The sequence below is a fragment of the Agelaius phoeniceus genome, chromosome 11 (genome assembly GCF_051311805.1).
Source record: "Agelaius phoeniceus isolate bAgePho1 chromosome 11, bAgePho1.hap1, whole genome shotgun sequence".
NCBI lineage: Eukaryota > Metazoa > Chordata > Aves > Passeriformes > Icteridae > Agelaius > Agelaius phoeniceus.
Window position 1 is genome coordinate 16,550,612 of NC_135275.1, and position 19,894 is coordinate 16,570,505.

Below are 19,894 nucleotides of genomic sequence, written 5' to 3' on the forward strand. Positions count from 1 at the left end.
GCACCACATGTGCACAGCACGTGCCTGCTCACCCGCTGTGGGGCCAAGTGCTGCCAGGTAACTCATAAATGAACACTATGTTAATGGTCTGGTTTGTTCCAAGCTAAATTAGGTTTAGTATAATCGGTATTTTCCTCCCCTTATAGTGAGCAAAATGCTTTTATACAGTTGGGAGTGCTACACTTGTGAGCAGAAGAGAGACAAGATGGTGGGTGGGATTTTATCAGCTCCTTTTCCACTGCCCAAAGCCATCTTGCAGAGGAAGGAGTGCAGCCTCCATACTCCATCCTCACCTACCCAACCCAAGCCTTACAAGGCTTTATCACATGCTTACCCCTGATTTAGGTAGCTTGTCAGCACAGTGCTCAGTTCACTACTACGACAGACTTGCAGCAAAATGGTTGCAGTCCCTCCCCTGCTAGAAATGTGCAAATATGCACCAAATCAGACATTTTACCCTGAAAACCTGACAGTCAGCAGGCTCCAGCAGGCTAGCTGGAGTGAAGGACAGCAGATGGGGGAAGCACAAGAGAAGGGACCATGCAAGAATCATTACCAGCTGCTTCTTCACCTTTCTGCAGCTGAGCTTGTGGGAAGGATGTGCTGCAGGTCACAGGAGATGCATCCTCCCTGTGTTTCCCCTCCCTGTGCCATCTGGCTGCTGCACAGCAGGAAAATGTTTGGTTTCTTTTCCTCTGCAGCATATGAAGTACTTGAACAGCTCACCTCCATGGACAAAGGAAGGGCTGTCTGCGTGCTCACTGTGCTCAGCCAAGTGGCAAAGGGAGCTGGGGAGAGCAGCAAGAGGCTTCCCAGCCCACCCAGCTTGGGGACATCTAGCCCCTTGACTGAAGTGCATTTTAAATCACTGTTCTAGAAACATAAATTGACCCTGATCCATTATTTCTTTCTCTCTGAGAACATCTATCTGCAAGTTGATTGAAAAAGGCCCAGAAACAATAATGATGCCTAATGAACAAGCATCTTTTCTGACAGTAGCTCATCAAATCATGTGATCCTTTGCCAAGCTTGGATGAGAAAAACCTGAGTTGAAGAGCCAGGCTGTTTACAGGAAAATGAGATTTAAAGGGGAAAAAATGTGCCAGTGAAATTTTATTATGCCAGAGAAAGCTTTCACTAGCTGCCATTGCTCCTGAAGTTGCCCTCTGATAACCCTCCCCTCTCTGAATACAGAAAGGGATAAACAGTAGTTTAACCAAATAAATCACCATGTTACCTCCTTGGTGGGATGAGAGAGAGGCACAAGCACATTTGGTTGCCCCAGCCATGCACAGTCCTGTGGATGCCATGGGACAGAGAGAGAGAAATGGCAAGCGTTTCCCACAGCAGCTTGTGAGAATTTTTAGGGAGTTGTAAGGATGTGATAACTAGTTAAGCATAAACAATCTGCAGGTGGTGTTTTTCTACTTCGTCTTTCTGCTCTTCTCAAGGATGGTGCATGAGGAAGATGTTTTTGTTAGTTAGCCAATCCAATAGAATCTATCGTATCACTATAAAAACCGCATGGTTCTCTTGAATAAAGCCTTTTCTGCACTTTCTACAACACTGCCTCCTGCCTGTTCCTGTGTTATCCTGTGTTATTGTGCACAAGAGTGACACAGTCCTGCCCACAGCCCCACGGTGCTGCCAAGGATGTAATCCAAAAGCTCCTGTGAGCCCCGTGGGCCGTGGCCCCTGCCCGTACCGATGTGCTGGGCGCAGGTGTCGCAGTACTCGGCGTACAGGGACTCGAAGCAGCTGCAGCAGTAGGGCCTCCCATCCTTCATGATGTAGCGCTGCCCGCCCAGCACCGTCTCGCACTCGAAGCAGCAGAAATGCTTCATGTGCCAGTGCCGCCCCTCGGCCTCGGTGCACTCATCAGCAAAGATGATCTGGGGAGGAAACACAAGCGTGGAGAGGAGATGGTCAGAAAAGGGACCTGGGATGCAGACACCAACCTTTGTGTCTCCTGCCCTGCATGACAGCTGGGCCTCTTTGTTGATGCATCCTCTAAATTTTACAGCTTACTCCTCCAGTCCTGCGTGGGAAACTCCCATAGTTTGGTTTGTGGCAGGGGCACCCATCATTTCTTAGGAAAATCCATTAAAATGCAAATTCCTCCGAAGTGTGTTAGTGCCCAGACTACAAAGTGTTAAGGCAGAGCTGCAGTGATGTGCTCTTGAGCTCACCCATCAAACAGAGGGGTCGATCAGGGTAATAAACACACTTATATACAACCTATCGATCTGCTGGACTTCTGAAGAACAGAGCAGCTGCTTACTGGAACACATTTACTCATCTCTGAAACAGGGACCTGACCACAAAGGAAGAGCAAAAACACAAGGAAAAGTGGCAGCTCTCCAGAAGAGAAAAGATGGAGGTACCTTGCTCCTCATCTTGCTGCTACCCCAGCCTGGGTGTCTATATAAAGGTGATAGCAGTCATTGTACCAGTGGGGAAACTGAGGAACAGAGTGCTGTTAAGGATGAGTTGGAGAAGCAGCCATATAAAGTGTCTTCAGCAGATGCTTTCTTGCTGTGGCTTCTTCTCATCCCCACCCATTCTCAACTTACAAAGCCAAGGGAGCCAGCAGCCTCAGATCTGCTCCCTGTTTCTCTGTGCTGGCACAGGGTACACCAAAAGCTTTTCCCTTGCAGATCCTCCTACCCCTGAATTATTGTTTCTCACAATTAGTACTTGATGTTTTAGGGGAAGAAAAACATGCTGAAAAATGAGCTGAATGAAAGAATTAAACGAGAATTTGCAGGGATAAAAAATACATGAAAAAAAATTACCCAGCCTAAGCTACAAAAAAATAGAACCAGTTGAATGGTTAGGGTTGTCTTTCATTGGTAACACTACAGATTTAATTGGACACATACATCAATGCTCTTTATATTTGAAGTGCATATAGCCTTGGATATTTACTATTACATGCTTACAAGGATGGGACGTGGTATTTTATAGAACATATGGTTTTCCACACTATGGTTTTCATAACTTTAAAAACCAGAACAATTTCCTTCACCAGCCTTTTAAACAGAGATTGACACTTGAGAAGTGCTCAGAGGCGACTCTGTATGGTTTTCTATCTCAGTTTTGTATTCTATTTGTTCAGCTTCCTGTAGCCTGTTAATCGCCTCTCTCAAAGCCTATTTCAGCTCGGTGTGTACTCAGACATGACTGACTTGTAAGAAATACAGCACTCATCCCACCAGGGGCTTCTTCAGGGGAAATGGAGGAGAAGGGAAGATCACCACACCCAGCTGGGCTAAAATCACAAAGAGAGGGGGCTGTGCTTCTACTGGAAACAGTCATGGAAACCCCCCAGCTTCCTGTGTGTAGGTGAGGCCCTAACTCATAACAGTTCTAGGCAGACTGAAACTAAGAATATTTGAAACCTCAGGAAAAGCTTGCTCAAACCCTTGGCAAAGCCATGCCATCAGTTTGGTGTGTATGCCTCCATGAAAAAGCCAGGGATGGAGGGGAAATGCCACCCAACCCTTCTGTGCCACCTGAGCGGGCAGCAGCGCTCATGGCAGATGCTGTCTCTTACCTCATCACAAGCAGCACAGCGGGGCTTGAGGCATTCAGCGTGGTGCCTGCCACAGTAGATCTTCCCATCCTGGTAGAAGTAGATCAGGTCGACCAGCAGCTCATTGCAGACACTGCAGATGAAGCAGGGAGGATGCCAGCAGACACCGTGACCCGCTCGTGAGGCGAAGACAGCCATGTCCCCTCCATTGATCTGGCCACCGCACTGTCAGAAAAGCCAGGGATTAATGGAGGAGCGTGGGTGACCCCACTGCCACCCATCACCAACAGGTGCTCTCACAGTCACTGCCCTGCATAATGCCAGGAGATGAATTCACAACTTCATGTCAAGTATCATGAAAGGTGCCCTGACAGACCCCAGCACTCACACCTGGCAGGGCCACAGGCAGGTGCTTGTTTCATGAGTGTCATTAAATCATGGAATGGTGTGACTTGGAAGGAACCTGAAGATCAACCAGTTCCAATCCTCCTGCCATGGGCGGGCTCACCTTCTACCACACCAGGTTCCTCAAAGCCTCATCTAATCTGGCCTGAACACTCTCAGGGATGAAGTAGCCTCAACTTCCCTAGGCAACCTGCACCAGTGCCTCAACACCCTCCCAGGAAAGGATTTCTTTCTAATATCTAAACTAAACATGCCTTCTGTCAGTTTAAAGCCATCCCCTCTATCAATATATGCCCTTGTAAAAAGTCCCTGTTCAGCTCTCATGTAGTCCCTTTAGGTACTAGAGAGGTTTTTAAAGCACCCCAGAACCTTCTCTTCTCCAGGGTGAACAGCCCCAGCTCTCTCAGCCTGTCTTCAGAGCAGACATATTTCACTTAACTTGGTGATGCAGGTACCAGTTCATCAGCCACTACCCACCTGCTCACAGATGGCTCCTGTCATGGTTACAGGGAATGGCCGAACATTGCCTCTCCCTAAATTTTCCCTCTTCCTCTGGTTGCTGAAGAGTTTGAGCTCCCTCTTCTCCTCCTCATCCAATGAGTTGCAATAGCGAACCTAAAAAACACAAATGATGCTCAGTGCCTGGGGTGTCCCTGGCTCGCCACCCAGTGAGGCACCATTCCATGGGCACTGCAAAACCTCTGCCCTTGGCTGTGGGGAGGCTGGAGAAACAATGGGCTTCAGGTAGCTGGGGTTTGGTCAGAATTTCAAGAGGTTGAGATGAGAAAAAAGGGCAGGAGGATTGTTGCTCTTTGAGCACTCAATTTGTAGAAAAGTCTTAAAAGTTGGGTTCTTAGAGACCCACCCAGACCAGCAACTGGACTGATGGGTTTTCCTGCTTTCTCCATCAGCCTCTGCCTCCTGGCAGAGGTCTTCATAATATTCCACTAGCATTTCTAGAGCACAGACCCTTTTCTTTGCACAAAACACAGAGTTCCAGTGACTTGTGAACTATTTTTCCAGCACAGGATCAAGCCTGCTCATTTGCAAAACCTCTGCATTGCGAGGTAATAAGGAAATAAGTAAAATAAAAGGATATAAACAATGAATGATGCAATTTCCCTGAAGCTTATAAAACTCTGAGGTTTTCCTGGCTATTTCCATCCTGCAGGCTTAGCTCTTGGCTGGTTGCATTTCAATGGGGAATACAACTAAAGAGCCAGGGAGGTCAAATGTGGCACCAGTGCCCAATCCACCCTCCGTTATTTGGGAGAGCAGGCTCACGGAGCTGAGCAGTGTTATTCACATGAGCAACCAGCAACACAATGTTAAAAGGAGCAAAACTGAGCATGAAGGGAAACTGGATGCAAAATCTGCCAATTTGCAGAAAATACACACAGACCTGCAAGTCCAACTTGCAGGAAAAGAGGCTGCAGTAGCAGCATTTGTGTGTATTTATTCTTATGTTTTTTGGCTGTCAGAGGCTGTGGGTTTCCAGCAGCTGCCAGGGAAGCAGGCAGGCAGGTTGGGACCCAAGGGTGTACAGGAAGAAATCCCTTCTTTGTGCCTGGAGCTCCCCCCATGCTGACAGTGCTGTGCCCATGGCACCCAGCCACACGCAAGCAAAGTTGTTAAAATCTGACTGAGATCAAACAAGTTACCTGCATGTATTTCCCAGAGCTGCTTCTTCAGAAAGTAGCATGAAAATAATTTTTTTTGTTTACACAGGGAAATTTTGCGGGTTACCAAAAGCCAGTGTTCTCACTGGTGAGATCAGGACGTCAAAGACCAGACCCTTTTTGCTGCCTCACATCATTCCTGCGAGACGTAAGAAGGTTTATTTTGCTCTGACTGGTTTTGACTCAACCTGTGGCCTTGCAGGCTCTCCCAGCTCATGAGGCTCAGCCCAGAAAGCCCCTCCTTTGCACACTCACTCCCACTCCAAGGTGAGTCGGAAGCAGCACCTGGGAAAAGGCTTTTGCAACTTTGGATCTGTCTCTAGATAATCTCAACAGCATTCCAAGCCACTTTTAACGGAGCCTTGGCCTCCAAGGGCTGAGGAAATGCTTTTCTTTCAGACAACTGAGGAAAGATGACTTAAAAAAATTTTAACTTTTGAAACAAACAACTCCCCACCTCCAACAATCAAAGCAGGAAGCAAATACAGCAACTTAAACAACAACATGACTGAAATTCAAGAATATCCCCCTGAAAAGCAAAAGGAGATGAGAAAGGAAAGCCACGCTTCCCACAAGCAACCCCAGGAGGAGCACCCACTCCCCACCCGCAGCCCTGCTGATGTCCAAGCACATTTTCTGGATACTGACCTCATTGTCATGTGGCGGCAGCTGGTGAAGAAGTTGCTTTATGCGAGATTTTTCTCCCGGGCTGTTGACATAGGGAACCTTGTCCTCGGGCAGGCAGCTGTAGTACTGGTGCACCTAGGGAACAAAAGAGGGGGCTCCTGTCAGTGGGGTTCCCTGGCCGAGCCCATGCCCCTGTGCCCGGCCAGCAGCCACCCCCTGAGGCAGCAAGTGCTGGGTCTTCCCCAAGATTCTGAGCAAGGAAACGCTGCCAGGAGCTGCTCTGGGTTTGTTTTCTTTTGTCCTCCAAGGCAGAGGGGTGGCAGCCCCGGCGAGGTGGGCACGTTACCGTTTGCTCTGTCAGCCTCCATAGCGTGAGCATTGCGCCGGCTGCGGGGATGTGTCGGCACCTGCCTCGGCAGGGAGGTTAAGAAGGCTGCGCCCCAGCAGTCTCCGTGTTGCTGGCTATCTCAGCCTCCACCTCCATCAAACCCCTCCGGGCTTTTTTCTGCAGCAATTTGTGGAAATAAACAGCAGATAAAATCTGTTGGAAGGCTCAGTTTTTCTCTTTCGTCTCAGAGCGTGTAATTAAAATCAGCTATTAAAAAGGCTGAGGAACGGCGTGCCCGACGCTGGGAGCGCAGTGCAGCCCGGAGAGGAAGCACACCCTGAACCCCAGCATCTCTGCTCCGACTGCCACACCTGGGATGTGCACTCAAGGGCCGGGCCAGCACCGGGAGGGGACTTGCTGGCTGAGGAGCCACTCTGAAATGGCCACAGTGATGTTGAACAGCTTGGGAAGAACCAGGAGAAGGTAAAGGTAAGCTCAGCTGGGACTGGGATTTGCTGCAGCCCCAGATGTCTCTGGATGGTTGGGCAGAAGCAGAAGGCTGGCTGGCTTCCCTAAATCTGCTCCTGGCTGGAGAGATGCAGGCTATTCTCCCAGTGCACACAGCTTTCTGCCTTTGCCATGGTGGGATTAGCCCCGAGATGCTCCCTCAGCTATCAGCAATTCATTTTGGAGTGGCTGCACTGCCTGCAGCTTTCACAGGGCTTTTCCCAAATAACACTTCCTTTGCCATGGTTTCTGATCAGCTTTTTCCCTCACTGTATGCTTTGGACTTTGGCCTAGAAAGCACCACCTAGGCCAGCTCTCTCCAGAGAAGCCCCCTCTGCCTGCACAGCCCCACAGCATCTGCAAATGACAGGGTGCTGTGGGTCACTGGGAGGAAGGGGGACATGGGCTGGTCACACAGGGCTGGCTGCCAGGGGAGCTCACCCATGGGCTCACAGGCTGATGGGGGTGGCTCACATGCAATTATCTTCTGCAGAAAGAAATATCCTTTTATTCCAGAATAACTATCCAAACCTAGCTTTATTCAGGAATAATTGCTCTGCATTCATCTCACTCCCTGCTCTCATTCAGAACTACCTGAGAGCAAGAGCTGCTCCAGTGGTTTTCTCAATTTATGGTTCCTCCCAAACCGATGTCACCATCCACCTTTCCCTATCATCAGGTTTTCCAGAAAGGGAGATTTTAGCAGATTTCCACACGCAGGTCTGCAGTGCTGATGACAAGGGAACTGCTTGTGTCGTAAAGCTGAGGAACATGCTGAGCATATTCCACTGCAAAACCCTAAATTTGTTTTGCTAAGGCACAGCAGAAACAGACCCACCAGCTATGGAAACTGTCAAAGAAAGAATGGCTGCAAAGTATTTTGTTATGTTAAAAAGAAAACAAACTACATCCATTAGAATACTTACTTTGCATTTATAGAGCATCCTTCATCCAGGAACATCAAAGCACATTAAAAACACTAAAATTCTTATGACGTGCTATCCAAGGTAGCAAATATACACATTGCAAAGGCCTAATTGCAGCATCATGGTGTTAAATAAGCTCCCTAAGTTCATGCAGCAAGTCTGCAGCAGAGTTTGCAGTTGAAAATCCCCCAGCAATGCCCCAGCTGCCACAGCAGACCCTTTCCTGGGCTGCCAGGCTCCCACATGGCCACGCTGTGTGTGCCCAGCCAGCACACACCCCTGTGGCTTCTGCTGCCAAATCCCCCATGTGCAGAGAGGCTGTTCACTGTGCCCTGTGCTCACATTGGTTAGCTTGTGTTTTGATTTCTTGCAATGAAGTTTTTTTTGCCCACCCAATCCTTGAAGTTGGTGGAGACCATAAATTACTTTTTTTTGAAGAGCTGCCAAACTACTACAGCAATGAGCCCCAAGACGCTCACCCTGGGCAAAAAACAAGGATGGGAGCTCTTCCTTCAGCTGCCTGGGTGCTGCATTCCTGGAGCACAATCCAGCAGGATGTACGTGCCCAGCTCTGCTCCTGCTTCCGCTGGGAAGTTTTCCATTTACTCCCAGCAGGACTGCAGGAACTGGTTCCCATCACACCAGCAACATAGCTTGGCAGGGATGGGCAATTTGGTTTGAGAAGCAAAACAAAATAAATACAACAGGCTCCAACCTGTGTTCTGTTGCCTGAAATAACCTGAAAGGGTTTGCTTTGGATCTGCATCAGCCACAGGGACCTTCTAGAGGAGTGCTCATGGAGAGGATGGAGCAGAGGCAGCTGCCAATCCTTGTCCAGTACCTGTGGAACATCTCATAGGGAGAAAATCCTTCTGCCTGCCAACAACTTTCTGCAGCCACCATCCTCTTCTGGGGAAAAACACAGATCCTTTCACCCAGGACATCACTTCAATCCCAAGAGATCCACCCAGGGGGCAGATGAAGAGCAGAAGGCCACCCCTTGCCCAGGCTGACATTAGGCCATGCCTGTGCATATTACACTCTCTCATCCATCACCTGTTCCCATGGCATGAACCCAGCTCCTTGGATGGGAGACCCAAGGGAGGGACAGGGTCACAGGCTGCCAGTGTTCCTGCCTCTGTGCCCAGCTGGCTGCTGACAGCATTGCTGACCTGGCATGGGAGCAGCTGGGCTGGCACAGGCCTCTGTGATGCTCAAAAATAGAGAAGGAAAAGGGGATTCTTAGATCAACCTGGCTTTTCAGGGAAAAAGCCTGCAGAAAGTGTTAACTTGCCGGGAAACTAAAACTGCTCACTCTGCACTTTGCTTTTGTACAAAAGGTCACTGTTTTATGCTCAAGTAACTCCTCCTCCATCCAGTTCTGTGTTGCAGCATGCACAAGCCTTCTAGCTGGTGAGCTTTGCAGGGCCAGGGCCAGACCCCCAAGTGCCTGCTGATGGCTCCTCACTGCCCTTACGGGCTCTGCAACAGGAGTTGCACCCAGATAAGGATAACAGTGTGGGCAATGACCCCAGAGAGATAACATTTCCTCTCTAAACCATGCAGTATCTGTAACTGTTTTATTATTAAATACTTCTGCTGTACAACCCAGCAGCTCTGCATCCTCCTATTTCCCCTCACAACAGATCTGTTCTGCCCATGGTTATCCCAACAAACATCATTAACACACAGGAGGCCCTTGTGGGGCTGGACTAGCTTTTATCCTCAGTTTTCCCACTTGTCTCACTTCACTCTGACTTCTGCTCACATCTGCATGAGAGAAATCCCAAAAGAGACTGGAAAACATCACACTGAGTTAAAATAAAGCTTCACACAACATCTCAAGGTTGCAGATGCCATGAGCATGGTCTGGCCAGTGCACTGGACACAGGGACAGCTGTGGGTGCTGGGTGCCAAGGGATACTGGGGGCCTGGGCAAGCTTCATCCTGCCCCAGGGAAGTCCCACTTGGACAGGCTCCATGCTACCAGAACCTGGCACAACAGATTCTCAAGGTGATATTCTCACCTTTATAGGGAAAATGTCCAAACACCAAGTTTTGCTAACAAAAACCGACATACATTTTGGAAATTAACAGCTGCTTGATGCTAAAGGGGAGGAGGGGAAGGTAGAAATTAAAAAAGTCACAAACCAGGAGAAAGGAAAGAACATAATGTAAAAACAGGGTAGGAAAAAGCCTTTAAACTGGAGCCAACTTTATTCAAAGGCACTGAAGAGAGTAATTACATTAGTTTACAAATGCCTTTGTGCTCTGTGGTCTTCTTAGGTTTGGAGTATGTTTCCAGTTTAACTTTGACAGTTTACAAACCTACCCTGGCCCTGCTAAATAAAGGCAGGACTACAGCTTGTCCTGATGGTCCCAGGGTGACCAAAGACAAAAACCACATGAGCGTATCTGTGAGCAAAGCCTTACACCTCCTAGAAGGAAAAGTTTGCAAACATCCTGTAAATTCAAGCTATTGGTGAAGGATCTCTTTGATCAATGAATTAAAGGAGGTGGAGGGGAAATATCATATTTCTTACGCCACAAATTGCTGTTGGGAAGTAGCATTTGGTTGTACTCGCTCTGAGCACAACCCCCCTCCCAAAGCACCCACCAAACCGGGCTGTTTGGGATGACTCGATGGCTGGGATGGACTACAAAGGAGCTCACGGTGTCCTGGCACGGGTGCTGACTTGCTCAGCCCTCACAGCTCCAGCTGGGCAATCCTGCCTGGCTCTCCTGAAACCAAACCAACTGCAAAAGCAACTGCAAGGCTTTTGCAAAGAGCCCTGTGAGGGCAGGACCTGCTGGCCTGTGCACAGTAGGGTGCCTGAGCGTGGATGTCCCCAAGAAGGGGACCTTGGTGAGTCAGCCAGCACTCAGGCACAGTGCAGTAAAGCATCACACACAGTGGAGTCTGTTGAAAATACAGCATTCCCCAGTGTCCCCACCATGTCCAGCACAGCATCATTTCCCCTGGGAACGTGCCAGGGTACCACAGCCCTGGCAGCCCATTCCATGACAGCCTGGGATGTCCCGTGGTAGCACAGGGAGTTGGTGGCACATTGATGTGTGTGTGCTTCATTGTGGCCCCTTCTCCTGGCTCACTGCTGCGTGCAAACTCCCACGGGACTTGGCTGCTGAGGGAGGAAGGCAAACAGTGGCTCTGACAAGCCTGTGCTGGCCTGGGCGAGCAGGGCTGCTCCTGTGGCTTGCCTGCTCCTCCCCAGTGCCAGCTTCTGAAGAGCACACGCCAGGCTTTAATGACCCTTTACACTGAGCACTTAAAATTGACAGAGAAACAAACCTGATGCTTTTGTATGTCTCTCATTTCTGCTGGCCTCCCTTGGAAAAGCAAGGGGAAAAAATCCCAAACAAACCACATGCAAATAACCTTCCCAATATGTCTGTGAAACACTGCAAGTGTTTGTACACGTTGACTCACACACGAGCTCCACAGATGACAGCACGTGTGAGCCTGGAAAACGGGTTCAGTGTGCTTTGGCCTGAGTCTGGCACGTCCTCCTTTTCCAAGGCCATTAGGATACAAAGCACTGATTTATTTTTTTGAAGCAAAACAATCCTTACAGCAGGGCCAGATGCTCTGAAGAGAGGGAACTGCTGGCTGGCTCTGCCAAGCGTGGGGATGCAGGCAGGCAGGCAGGCACCCTGGAGGGATGCAGAGTGTCCCCTGAGAGCCCAGAGCCCCAGCTGGGAGCAGGCCTGTGTCCCTCCCAGACTGAGAGTGTCCATCACACAGCAGTGGGGGCAGATGCACTCCTGGCGCCGGGCAGTCCGGCATCCCGCAACGCTGCGCGCCTGCTCTTGGAAACCCGCTCCTAAGGCAGAGGGACAAAGGCAGGGAACAAAGGAAAAATCATTTTTCTAAGTGCTATTTGCTCTGGCACGCTCTGCGGCTTTCCGCACGCTCCTCTCCCACGGCAGCTGAGGCGTCAGAGCGCTGCTGCTCCCAGTCAGAACGACATCCATCCCTGCCAAGCCTCTGGAGCAGCTCTCCCTGCAAGAGATCCCTCGGAAGCGCCGCTTCCTGCTGCCATCAAAGAGGAACGTTTGAATGAAGGCTCTACGTCCGCACGTTTTAGACTTGTGAAAGCCTATGACATGGTTTTTCTTTTTTTTTTTTTTTAAAGCAGAAATTGAATTTGGATTAAAAAGAGCCAGATCAGTGCTTTCAACAGCATCAAGAGCGGTCTATGCTGCGAGGTCCATGCAGGGCTCAAGGTCCCCTGGAGGACCAGGAATGATAATGATCATCTTCTGCATTGATCATCACTGATCATTCCCCTGGGCATCCCACATAACATGCTCTTGGATTTCTAAGGCACGGGGTAGCACACTTGTGTAACACTGCAACTCAGAAAAGCTGTAATTGCACACTGGAATAAAGCTCCAGGAGAAGTTTCTGTTGGGTAGTCCAGGGTTTTTCAGTTTCCTTTTCCACTCCCTGCTCCTCCCCTGCCTCTCACCTCTGCTGACCTCCACACATATTCTTCAAATTTCAGAATCGAGCAAACCATGTCAGGCAATTGGTTTTGTTTCTGTGACCCACCAAGAGTAGCTGATTCCTTCCCTGGTAATAAGATTGTTCAAGGATTAAGTAATTTAGACAGCTTCCATTGGCTCACCACGATCAGGGTAACACCCCAGGATACAGAAATGGAGCAAATGTCCAGACACACAGTTTTGCCATGGGCTCTTCTGCAGCATGGGATGTGCCCACACTTCATCCACTCTGTTCCAGGGCAGGGGAGCAGCTCCAGGACCTCCTACCCCACTCCAGCTGCCCCCAAGTCACGCAGCATTGGCATCACAGGCAGAAAAAGCAAAGCATTCCGTGAGCAGGACTGCTGCTCCATCCAGCAGCTGGGAAGCATTCGGCACAGTCCGATGCCTGGAGGCTGGATTTAGACAGCTCCAGCCTTGAAATAAGAGCCGCTAACTGCCGGGCTATTTAGATACTGAGAGAGTTCACCGGGGAGGTGATGGACTTACCCTACCTCAAAGTGAAACTGGAGAGCTTTTCAAAACGTGCTGAAAGGCAGCTTTTGGGTAAAATACTCCAGCGTGCACATGTGTAAGCGGGCAGAATGAGAGGCAGCTGCAGCTCCTGGGAGCAGGGTACACCAGGAACAGCTTCTCCTCAGGGCCCTCACTTTCCATCCATGCTGCTCTGCTCCCAGGATCTACCAGCAAGGAAGAGCTCTTCATGGGCCTTTTGTCCTTCCTCTACCAGGTTGTAAACGAGCTTGTCTGCTTCCCACTACTACACAGGTTTGGGTCGCTTTGGTTTGTTTTACTCCTTCCTTGCCCCATGCAAGCCTTCAGTCTCTCGAGGAGTGAAACAGTTTGGTGAACTCAGGAGGCTCAAGAAAGGACAAGATGATACAATGACCCTGACACACAGGCACAAGTGAGACACACGTCCCCCAGGGATGCCTGGCCCAGATAATGTACTTTCTGCCTCACCAGAATGGTGAAAATCTTTATGTAAGGTGTAAATGCATGTTCAGTGTAGGTTCATCTCCATTCTCCTTTCCTCACTTTGTGACCTGAACAGCAACTGATGAAACTTGAAGGTTTTATAACTCGAGCCCTTGCAACAGGTCTTTCAAAATATCCAGAAGAAGGATTAACACATATTCTAGCCCCTGGATAAATTCCCTGTGACAGCTACAAGTTTCACACCACTGCAAAGCTCTTCAGGTCCAAGCTCTAACGGCTGCCTTAGAGAAAAATGGTCCCCTGAACCTTCATGCTGCTAATTTTAGCTCAGATGAGATTTTTCATAACTTTTTAAGGGACTCAACCAGAGCAACTGTGTTGACAACAAGAGGGAATTAAGTTCTTACAGCACATGCAAGGTTCTCAGATGTTGGCATGCCAGAGCCATACAAAAAAGCCACAGCAAGGCTGAAGTAGAGCCCCATCTTTTGTTTAATTGGAAATTTCTGCCCATAACCAGCTGCTCCTAATACTGAGACACAATAAAGATAGAAATCCTAAAAAATCCCTTGTATTCAGAAATTCAAAGTGGCATGTTATAACCCCTTTGGATTTCTCCAAACCACAGGCCCAAGGAATTCAAGGCTGCACATTCACATGTATTTACACATGCCTTGCCTAAAAATGTGAAAAACACATCACAGAAGGACTTATTTTCAAGCATCTGCCCTCAAACTTATGTCAGTGCAAGGAGGATCAGCTGTCACACTGCCAGCCCCAGCAGACAAACTGGCTCCCAAAGATGTCTTCCTCTGTCTCTGCAGCCAGGCTCAGCCTGGGATTTTGCTTTGCTGAGGACACACTTCTAAAGGTGTTTGCCCATTTCAAGACTTTGACACTGATTTCTTTATCCAACCATTGAACTGCAAGGCAGAAAAAAAGAGCATTTCACAAAGCCCATGTCCCTGCTTCTGTACAGCCATCTCTGCCATTCCCATCTGCATGCCTATCTTCCAGAAGGGAAGTCCCTCTTCTGCCATAAGACAACTTCTCATTGAATCCAATCCAAGTGGATTGGATTCAATGTGGATTAGACCACACAGAAGCCTCCTGGCCATCCTGTGTAGCTGATTGCTACTACAAGAAACTCTATTTCCTTATCACATTGTGATTTATGGAGCTCAGTCCTGGGTTTTTACCTGTCACTTTCCTGGCTGGCAGGTTGTTGCTGAGCCTTACACCTCTGATGGTCTCAAACCCCTTCCAATTTCCTGCCTGAATGCATTTGGAGACAGTTTATGTCTGTGTTCTTGGGCTAAAGTTGGAGCTTGGGTAACTGCTCTGCCCCCTCTAATGAACAGGGCAAAGAACAATCCTAATGAGCAATTTGCAAGGCTGGACAAACCAAGCTCTTGTAGGCTCCCCAATGAAATAACATTTCCAGTGTCCTTCCAGTTTACACCCCTCTTTCTTGAGCAGACATGTAATACATTTTAGTTGGTTTACCAGAAAAATTTTCATCATACCTTATGGAGGGGTGCTATCAATTTTTAAATTACTATCCTAATCCCTGTGTTATATTTAGAAATATATTGCATTTATGGCTTTTGAGTAAAGCCCTTTTTAGCCTTACACACTCTAAGACTTTTTAGTCTTACACACTGATGAGCCATAATATAAGGGATAACTTCCAGCTCCACTCCTCATTACAATGTTTGGATCAGTATCTGTGAACATTGGACCAATGCTTTTTTTGTCTTCAGTACTGGGCATTGAGAGTACCCAACATGATTTTCACTATGACATGTCCCACAGAGCAGCTGAGGCCCGAGTTAGTGTCCAGGAGTACAGTGAGACCTTATAGGCTTGAGTCTATTTCCCTCTAGATGACAGTAATTTAAGCTTTGGATTGAAGGGACTCTTCAAATACTGAAATGACCTTTGGACACTGCCAAAAAACAATGTCATGTTTGCAGGCCAACTCCTCCCCACTGAAATCCTGTAAATTGCTGTGTTGAGTGAGGCATGAGCGCTGTCTCCCAAGAATAGTGAGGCAGGGAGGCTGTCGTCCAAGTAAAATAAGAAAATTGCATTAGTCTTTCAGGGGAACACTTACCTCCCCAGTTCATATACTGCACTGAGATTTTAATAAAGTAGAATATTGCGGAAAAAGTTGTTTCATTTAATCTGCTTCACATCCAAAAAAAATGCAACAGCGAAACAGCAGGAGGCAGAGAGAAATTCCCTGCCTGTTAATGTGTTATTTTCAGCCCAGCCTGACAGCAGTACCCTCAGCCAGGGCAGAGCCCACCAGCTTGTTCCATGGCAGGCACCAGCCTGGCAGAGGCTCCACACCATGTGCACACACCTGACTCGTGGACCAAAAAAGCCACATCTGCCTGCAGACTGACACGTCCCCAGTGAGCTGCTGCAGAGGCATCTCCTACCCCCATGGGAGGTAAATGGCCCCTCCTGCACTATGGGGCAATCCCAGCCATGGGACAACCTTTCTGTGATTCCATGAAATTCAGGGTGCTGCTCTTCACCAGGGACAAAGGCCAGGCCTGCAGTGTGGCTCCTGCACAGCCCAGGAGAGTCACATCTCGTTTTCGTCATCTCAGTGGCTCATCTAACACGTGAAAAGTCATGACAGGGCTGGCAGATGAGCCATCCTCAGCTGGATGGATTTCAGGGCCTGTCTCTGCCTCTGCTTATGGCTGCTCTTCATCTCCATGGTGATTAGAGACAGGACTGAAGTGGCAAATTTGCCTAAAGGCCCAGCGATGCAGACTGAGGAGTGTACTGAGAAAATAAGTGTTAGGACTGAGGAGCACCATGACCTCTGCAAGGAACAGATGCTGGAAGAACCTAAAATTACATTAACCTGAGTAATGCATGAGATGTCAGTAGCAACTGGTAGAGCTAAAGGATTTCTCTTTCCTCCTGAGCATGCCCAACTCCCTGATGCCACATTTAAAGAGCATCTAAAGGATCAAAGAAGCACACAGATCTCCTGGAATATGTCACCTCCATGCTGAAAGAGGGTTTCAATCACTGCCCATAACCATGTCTACCTGGTCAGGTGCCACCTGTCACTAAATACCTGTATTTCCACCCAAAGCTACAGGACCATGGGCCAGCTTGAGCTCCAGAAGCTGCTGACATGCTTGGTCATAAACCAGCAATGAGAGCAGGTGGCACCAGCTTGGGTATGGTCCTCCAATGGGACCCCCCAAACCCATCAGTTCATGTTGCCACAGCACGAAGGACCAGCAGAGCCACTTCAGAACCATCTGCATTTCTCCACACACCACATCTTGTACCTCCTGTGAGGCAAAAAGAGAGCTTCTGACATAAGGAAGGTGACAGAAAATAAGGCTGCTGCCTGATTTGCACGGTTGGATGGCACCAAATGAAACACATGGTGCTGTGGAGTTTCAAGAGAGCACTGAACAAGGCTTATAAAGACAAGGAAAAAAAAAAGAAACAAGCTACCAAACAACTGGATTTTCTCTAATCAGACAGATAATATTTACAGCCTACGGGTGGTGCCAAAATATTTCAGGAAATTCCTAAGCCTGTCTGAATAAAAGCACAGGAAAACACAGTACTTAAGGACAGCAACTATGGCAGCAAGAATGAAAGCTTTCCACCCCCTTCCAGCCTCCTTACAGTTTAAAATTATTGCCATATCATATCATACTGCAATTACCAAGGCTAAGCTCATTTTGCCATCTTCACTGCAAATGATGTTCTGACTTGAACATATAAAGGACCAGCATAAAAATCAAAGGAATCATGTAAACTGGAAGGAGCAGAATCAATGCACACTCCACAGAGCACACTGAGGTCTAATCCATCCCACTCAATCCTGCACCAAGAGACTTGAGCTTTATTTAAGTTATTCCTTCCAGCAAGGCATAAACATCATGCTTGGAAAACCCAAACCACAAAGCTTTTGGCCCATTTTTCAGAGTTATCTACCAGCTTTGACTGTCTGCCCTGGACTCACCACAGAGAAGAGCAGTCCAGGAGGGCAGAGCACAAGCACTGAGCCCCTGGGAAACACTGGAGTCCCATTGCTTCTTTCCCAGTGAAACATTAGATACATCTTTTCCCTTGCACAACCACAAGAAATCCCATCCTGGAGGTATTTTGTTTCCCCCCTCTCAATTACCAATTACATCCACAGATGCAGAAAACCACAGGTCCTGCAAGGATCACGTGTCTGTTTTGTTCCATTTGAGCATTCAGACCCTGCAAAGTCTCTCTAGTGCACTCAGAAACAACCACACACAACAAGTGCTCGCACCCCTAGAAGAAAAATCAGGTAAACTATCAAAAGAACATGCAAACCCAATTATTTTCTGGTAGCTGGGTGGTGTCATCATTACCTGCTCAGGCTTCAGGCCAGGGGGCACCCAGGCATACTCCTCCAAAGCACAGCCCGAGTCATCGTCAGAAGTTGAATTCCTCTGGAAGTCAAACATGAGCTTCGTGACTGTCTTCTCCATCTCCAGAGGCATAACTGTTACAATGTGCTCCTCCTGGGAGCACTTACAGTGAAGGCAGATCTTCCTGTAAGGTGAGGAGAGAAAAAGAGAAGCCCTGGTGAGCAGTGCTTTAAGTAAGAAAGTGATTCCTGCCAATCGAGACTAAACTCATCCCTTTCTTATCCTCAGGCATTTTCTAACACAGGATTTGTCTCTCTTATGAGGAGGAAATAAAAGTCCCTATTTACTGCAAAAACACTTGGCAATCCATCTGAGTCAGACTGCCCAGTGTTTGGGGATATGCAATTGCTTGTCCCTTTACTGCACCACACAGAGTAAGTATTTCCAGGGGCCAGCACAGGCACAGGCCATGCCTGGCGGGGGTCGACTTGCCAGCCAGAACTGCAGAGTCATTACTGAATTTAGGACAACTGAGCACTTTGCTAAAATGGGAAATGGTGGATTGACTGGGAAGCTGTGAATGACAAGTCTCTTTAGCATGCTGATAGCATAAATTTGCTTATTAAAGTAGCATAAAAATTGATTATAGTCTGAACATATAAATCTAAATTAAATTAAGGGAGGCTACAAAACCCACACTCACACTGCAGTGGAATCTTAACCACCTGGCTTGGTGGCACATGCCACAGCTCAGCAGCACTGGGAGGAAAGCATAAGAGCTGAAAGAACAGCCCACAGAGGCTGCAATTCAACAGCCATTTGATTAATTCACTGCAAGTATCTGCTGTTCTTAACATTTCTTTAGAGGGGCTGTTCCTGCAGCTTGTGGCCTGTAACAGATTTTCTTCATGGGCTTGAACCTGAACTTTTATCTGCAGGGCTGCAAGGACAGTACAGACTCACAGAATGGTCTGGGTTGAAAGGAACCTTAAAGGTCATTCAGTTCCAACATCCCCTGCCATGGGCAGGGACACCTTCCATTAGACCAGGCTGCTCAGGGCTCCATCCACCTGGCCTTGAACACTTCAAGGGATGGGACATCTGCAAGTTCTCCAGGCAATCTGTGCTAGGGCTTCACCCCTCTCACAGTAAAGAATGCCTCCCTAATATCCAATCTAAACTTTGTCTCAGTTTAAATCCATTCCCCCTTGTCCTAACACTATATGCCCTTGTAGAAAGTCCCTCTCCAGCAATCCTGTAGGCTCCTCCAGGTACTGAAAGGCTGATAAGGTCACCACAGAGCCTTCTCTTCTCCAGGCTGAACAATCCCAACCATCTCAGCCTTTCCTCACAGGACAGGTGTTTCATCCCTCTAATCATCACACTCCCTTCACCAGGGTAACAGCGAAGGACAAACCTGGCTGAAAACGTCTCCTGACAAAGAAAAAGAGGTTAAAGGGAATGCTGATAAATTGGCTTCTATTTCTGAAAACTCAATGCTTTTCCACAGGCTGGGTCAATGGTATCTACTTTAGAGCAACCACACAGGATTCTGAATTAATTTGCACTAATGAAGCACCACTGACTTCTGAGGAATGAGATAAGGTTTCACTTGGGTAGCAGAAGGGAGACATCTCAGAAATAAGAAGGTACCACACAAAATCAAGGGAAAATGTGCAGTTGCTATTGCAGGTTTCTCTGCTCTGCAGTAAAGCAAAGAAATTCAGAGGGAAGCAATAGTTAAACCCAGGGGTTGGAATTTTTAAACACCTTTCCTTCTCTTTCACTGCTGTGTACAAGCCAGCTAAGCATAGCAGTGCTCGGATCCAGCTTCAAGTCTAAATTTCCATTTGGCCATTACAGCACAAAAAACGCACTCTAGCAAAAGTCAAGAGGCTCCGTTAAGTCAAGCCAGGGAGATTTGCCAGATTTTCCCATTTCCTGCCTTTCATCAGATCTAAACCACACAGCAACCCCCACACACTCCAGCGTCTGGTTTGCGTCCAGTCGGGGAGTCTCGGCATCAC

The 19,894-nt window shown here is 48.2% G+C and overlaps 1 protein-coding gene across 3 annotated transcripts in view; it reads right to left on the reverse strand.

Annotated features, from left to right (window-relative positions):
- The window catches only part of PRICKLE2 (prickle planar cell polarity protein 2), a 103,902-nt gene that overhangs the window by 14,699 nt on the left and 69,309 nt on the right, over positions 1–19,894 (reverse strand). For all 3 annotated transcript variants that reach the window (XM_077184375.1, XM_077184376.1, XM_054640315.2), the window contains 5 exons: positions 17,868–18,051; positions 6,268–6,381; positions 4,418–4,555; positions 3,557–3,760; positions 1,706–1,892 (listed from right to left, as the gene is read on the reverse strand). In XM_077184375.1, the coding sequence (XP_077040490.1) occupies positions 1,706–1,892; positions 3,557–3,760; positions 4,418–4,555; positions 6,268–6,381; positions 17,868–18,051 (827 nt within the window). The remainder of the gene's footprint in view (positions 1–1,705; positions 1,893–3,556; positions 3,761–4,417; positions 4,556–6,267; positions 6,382–17,867; positions 18,052–19,894) is intronic.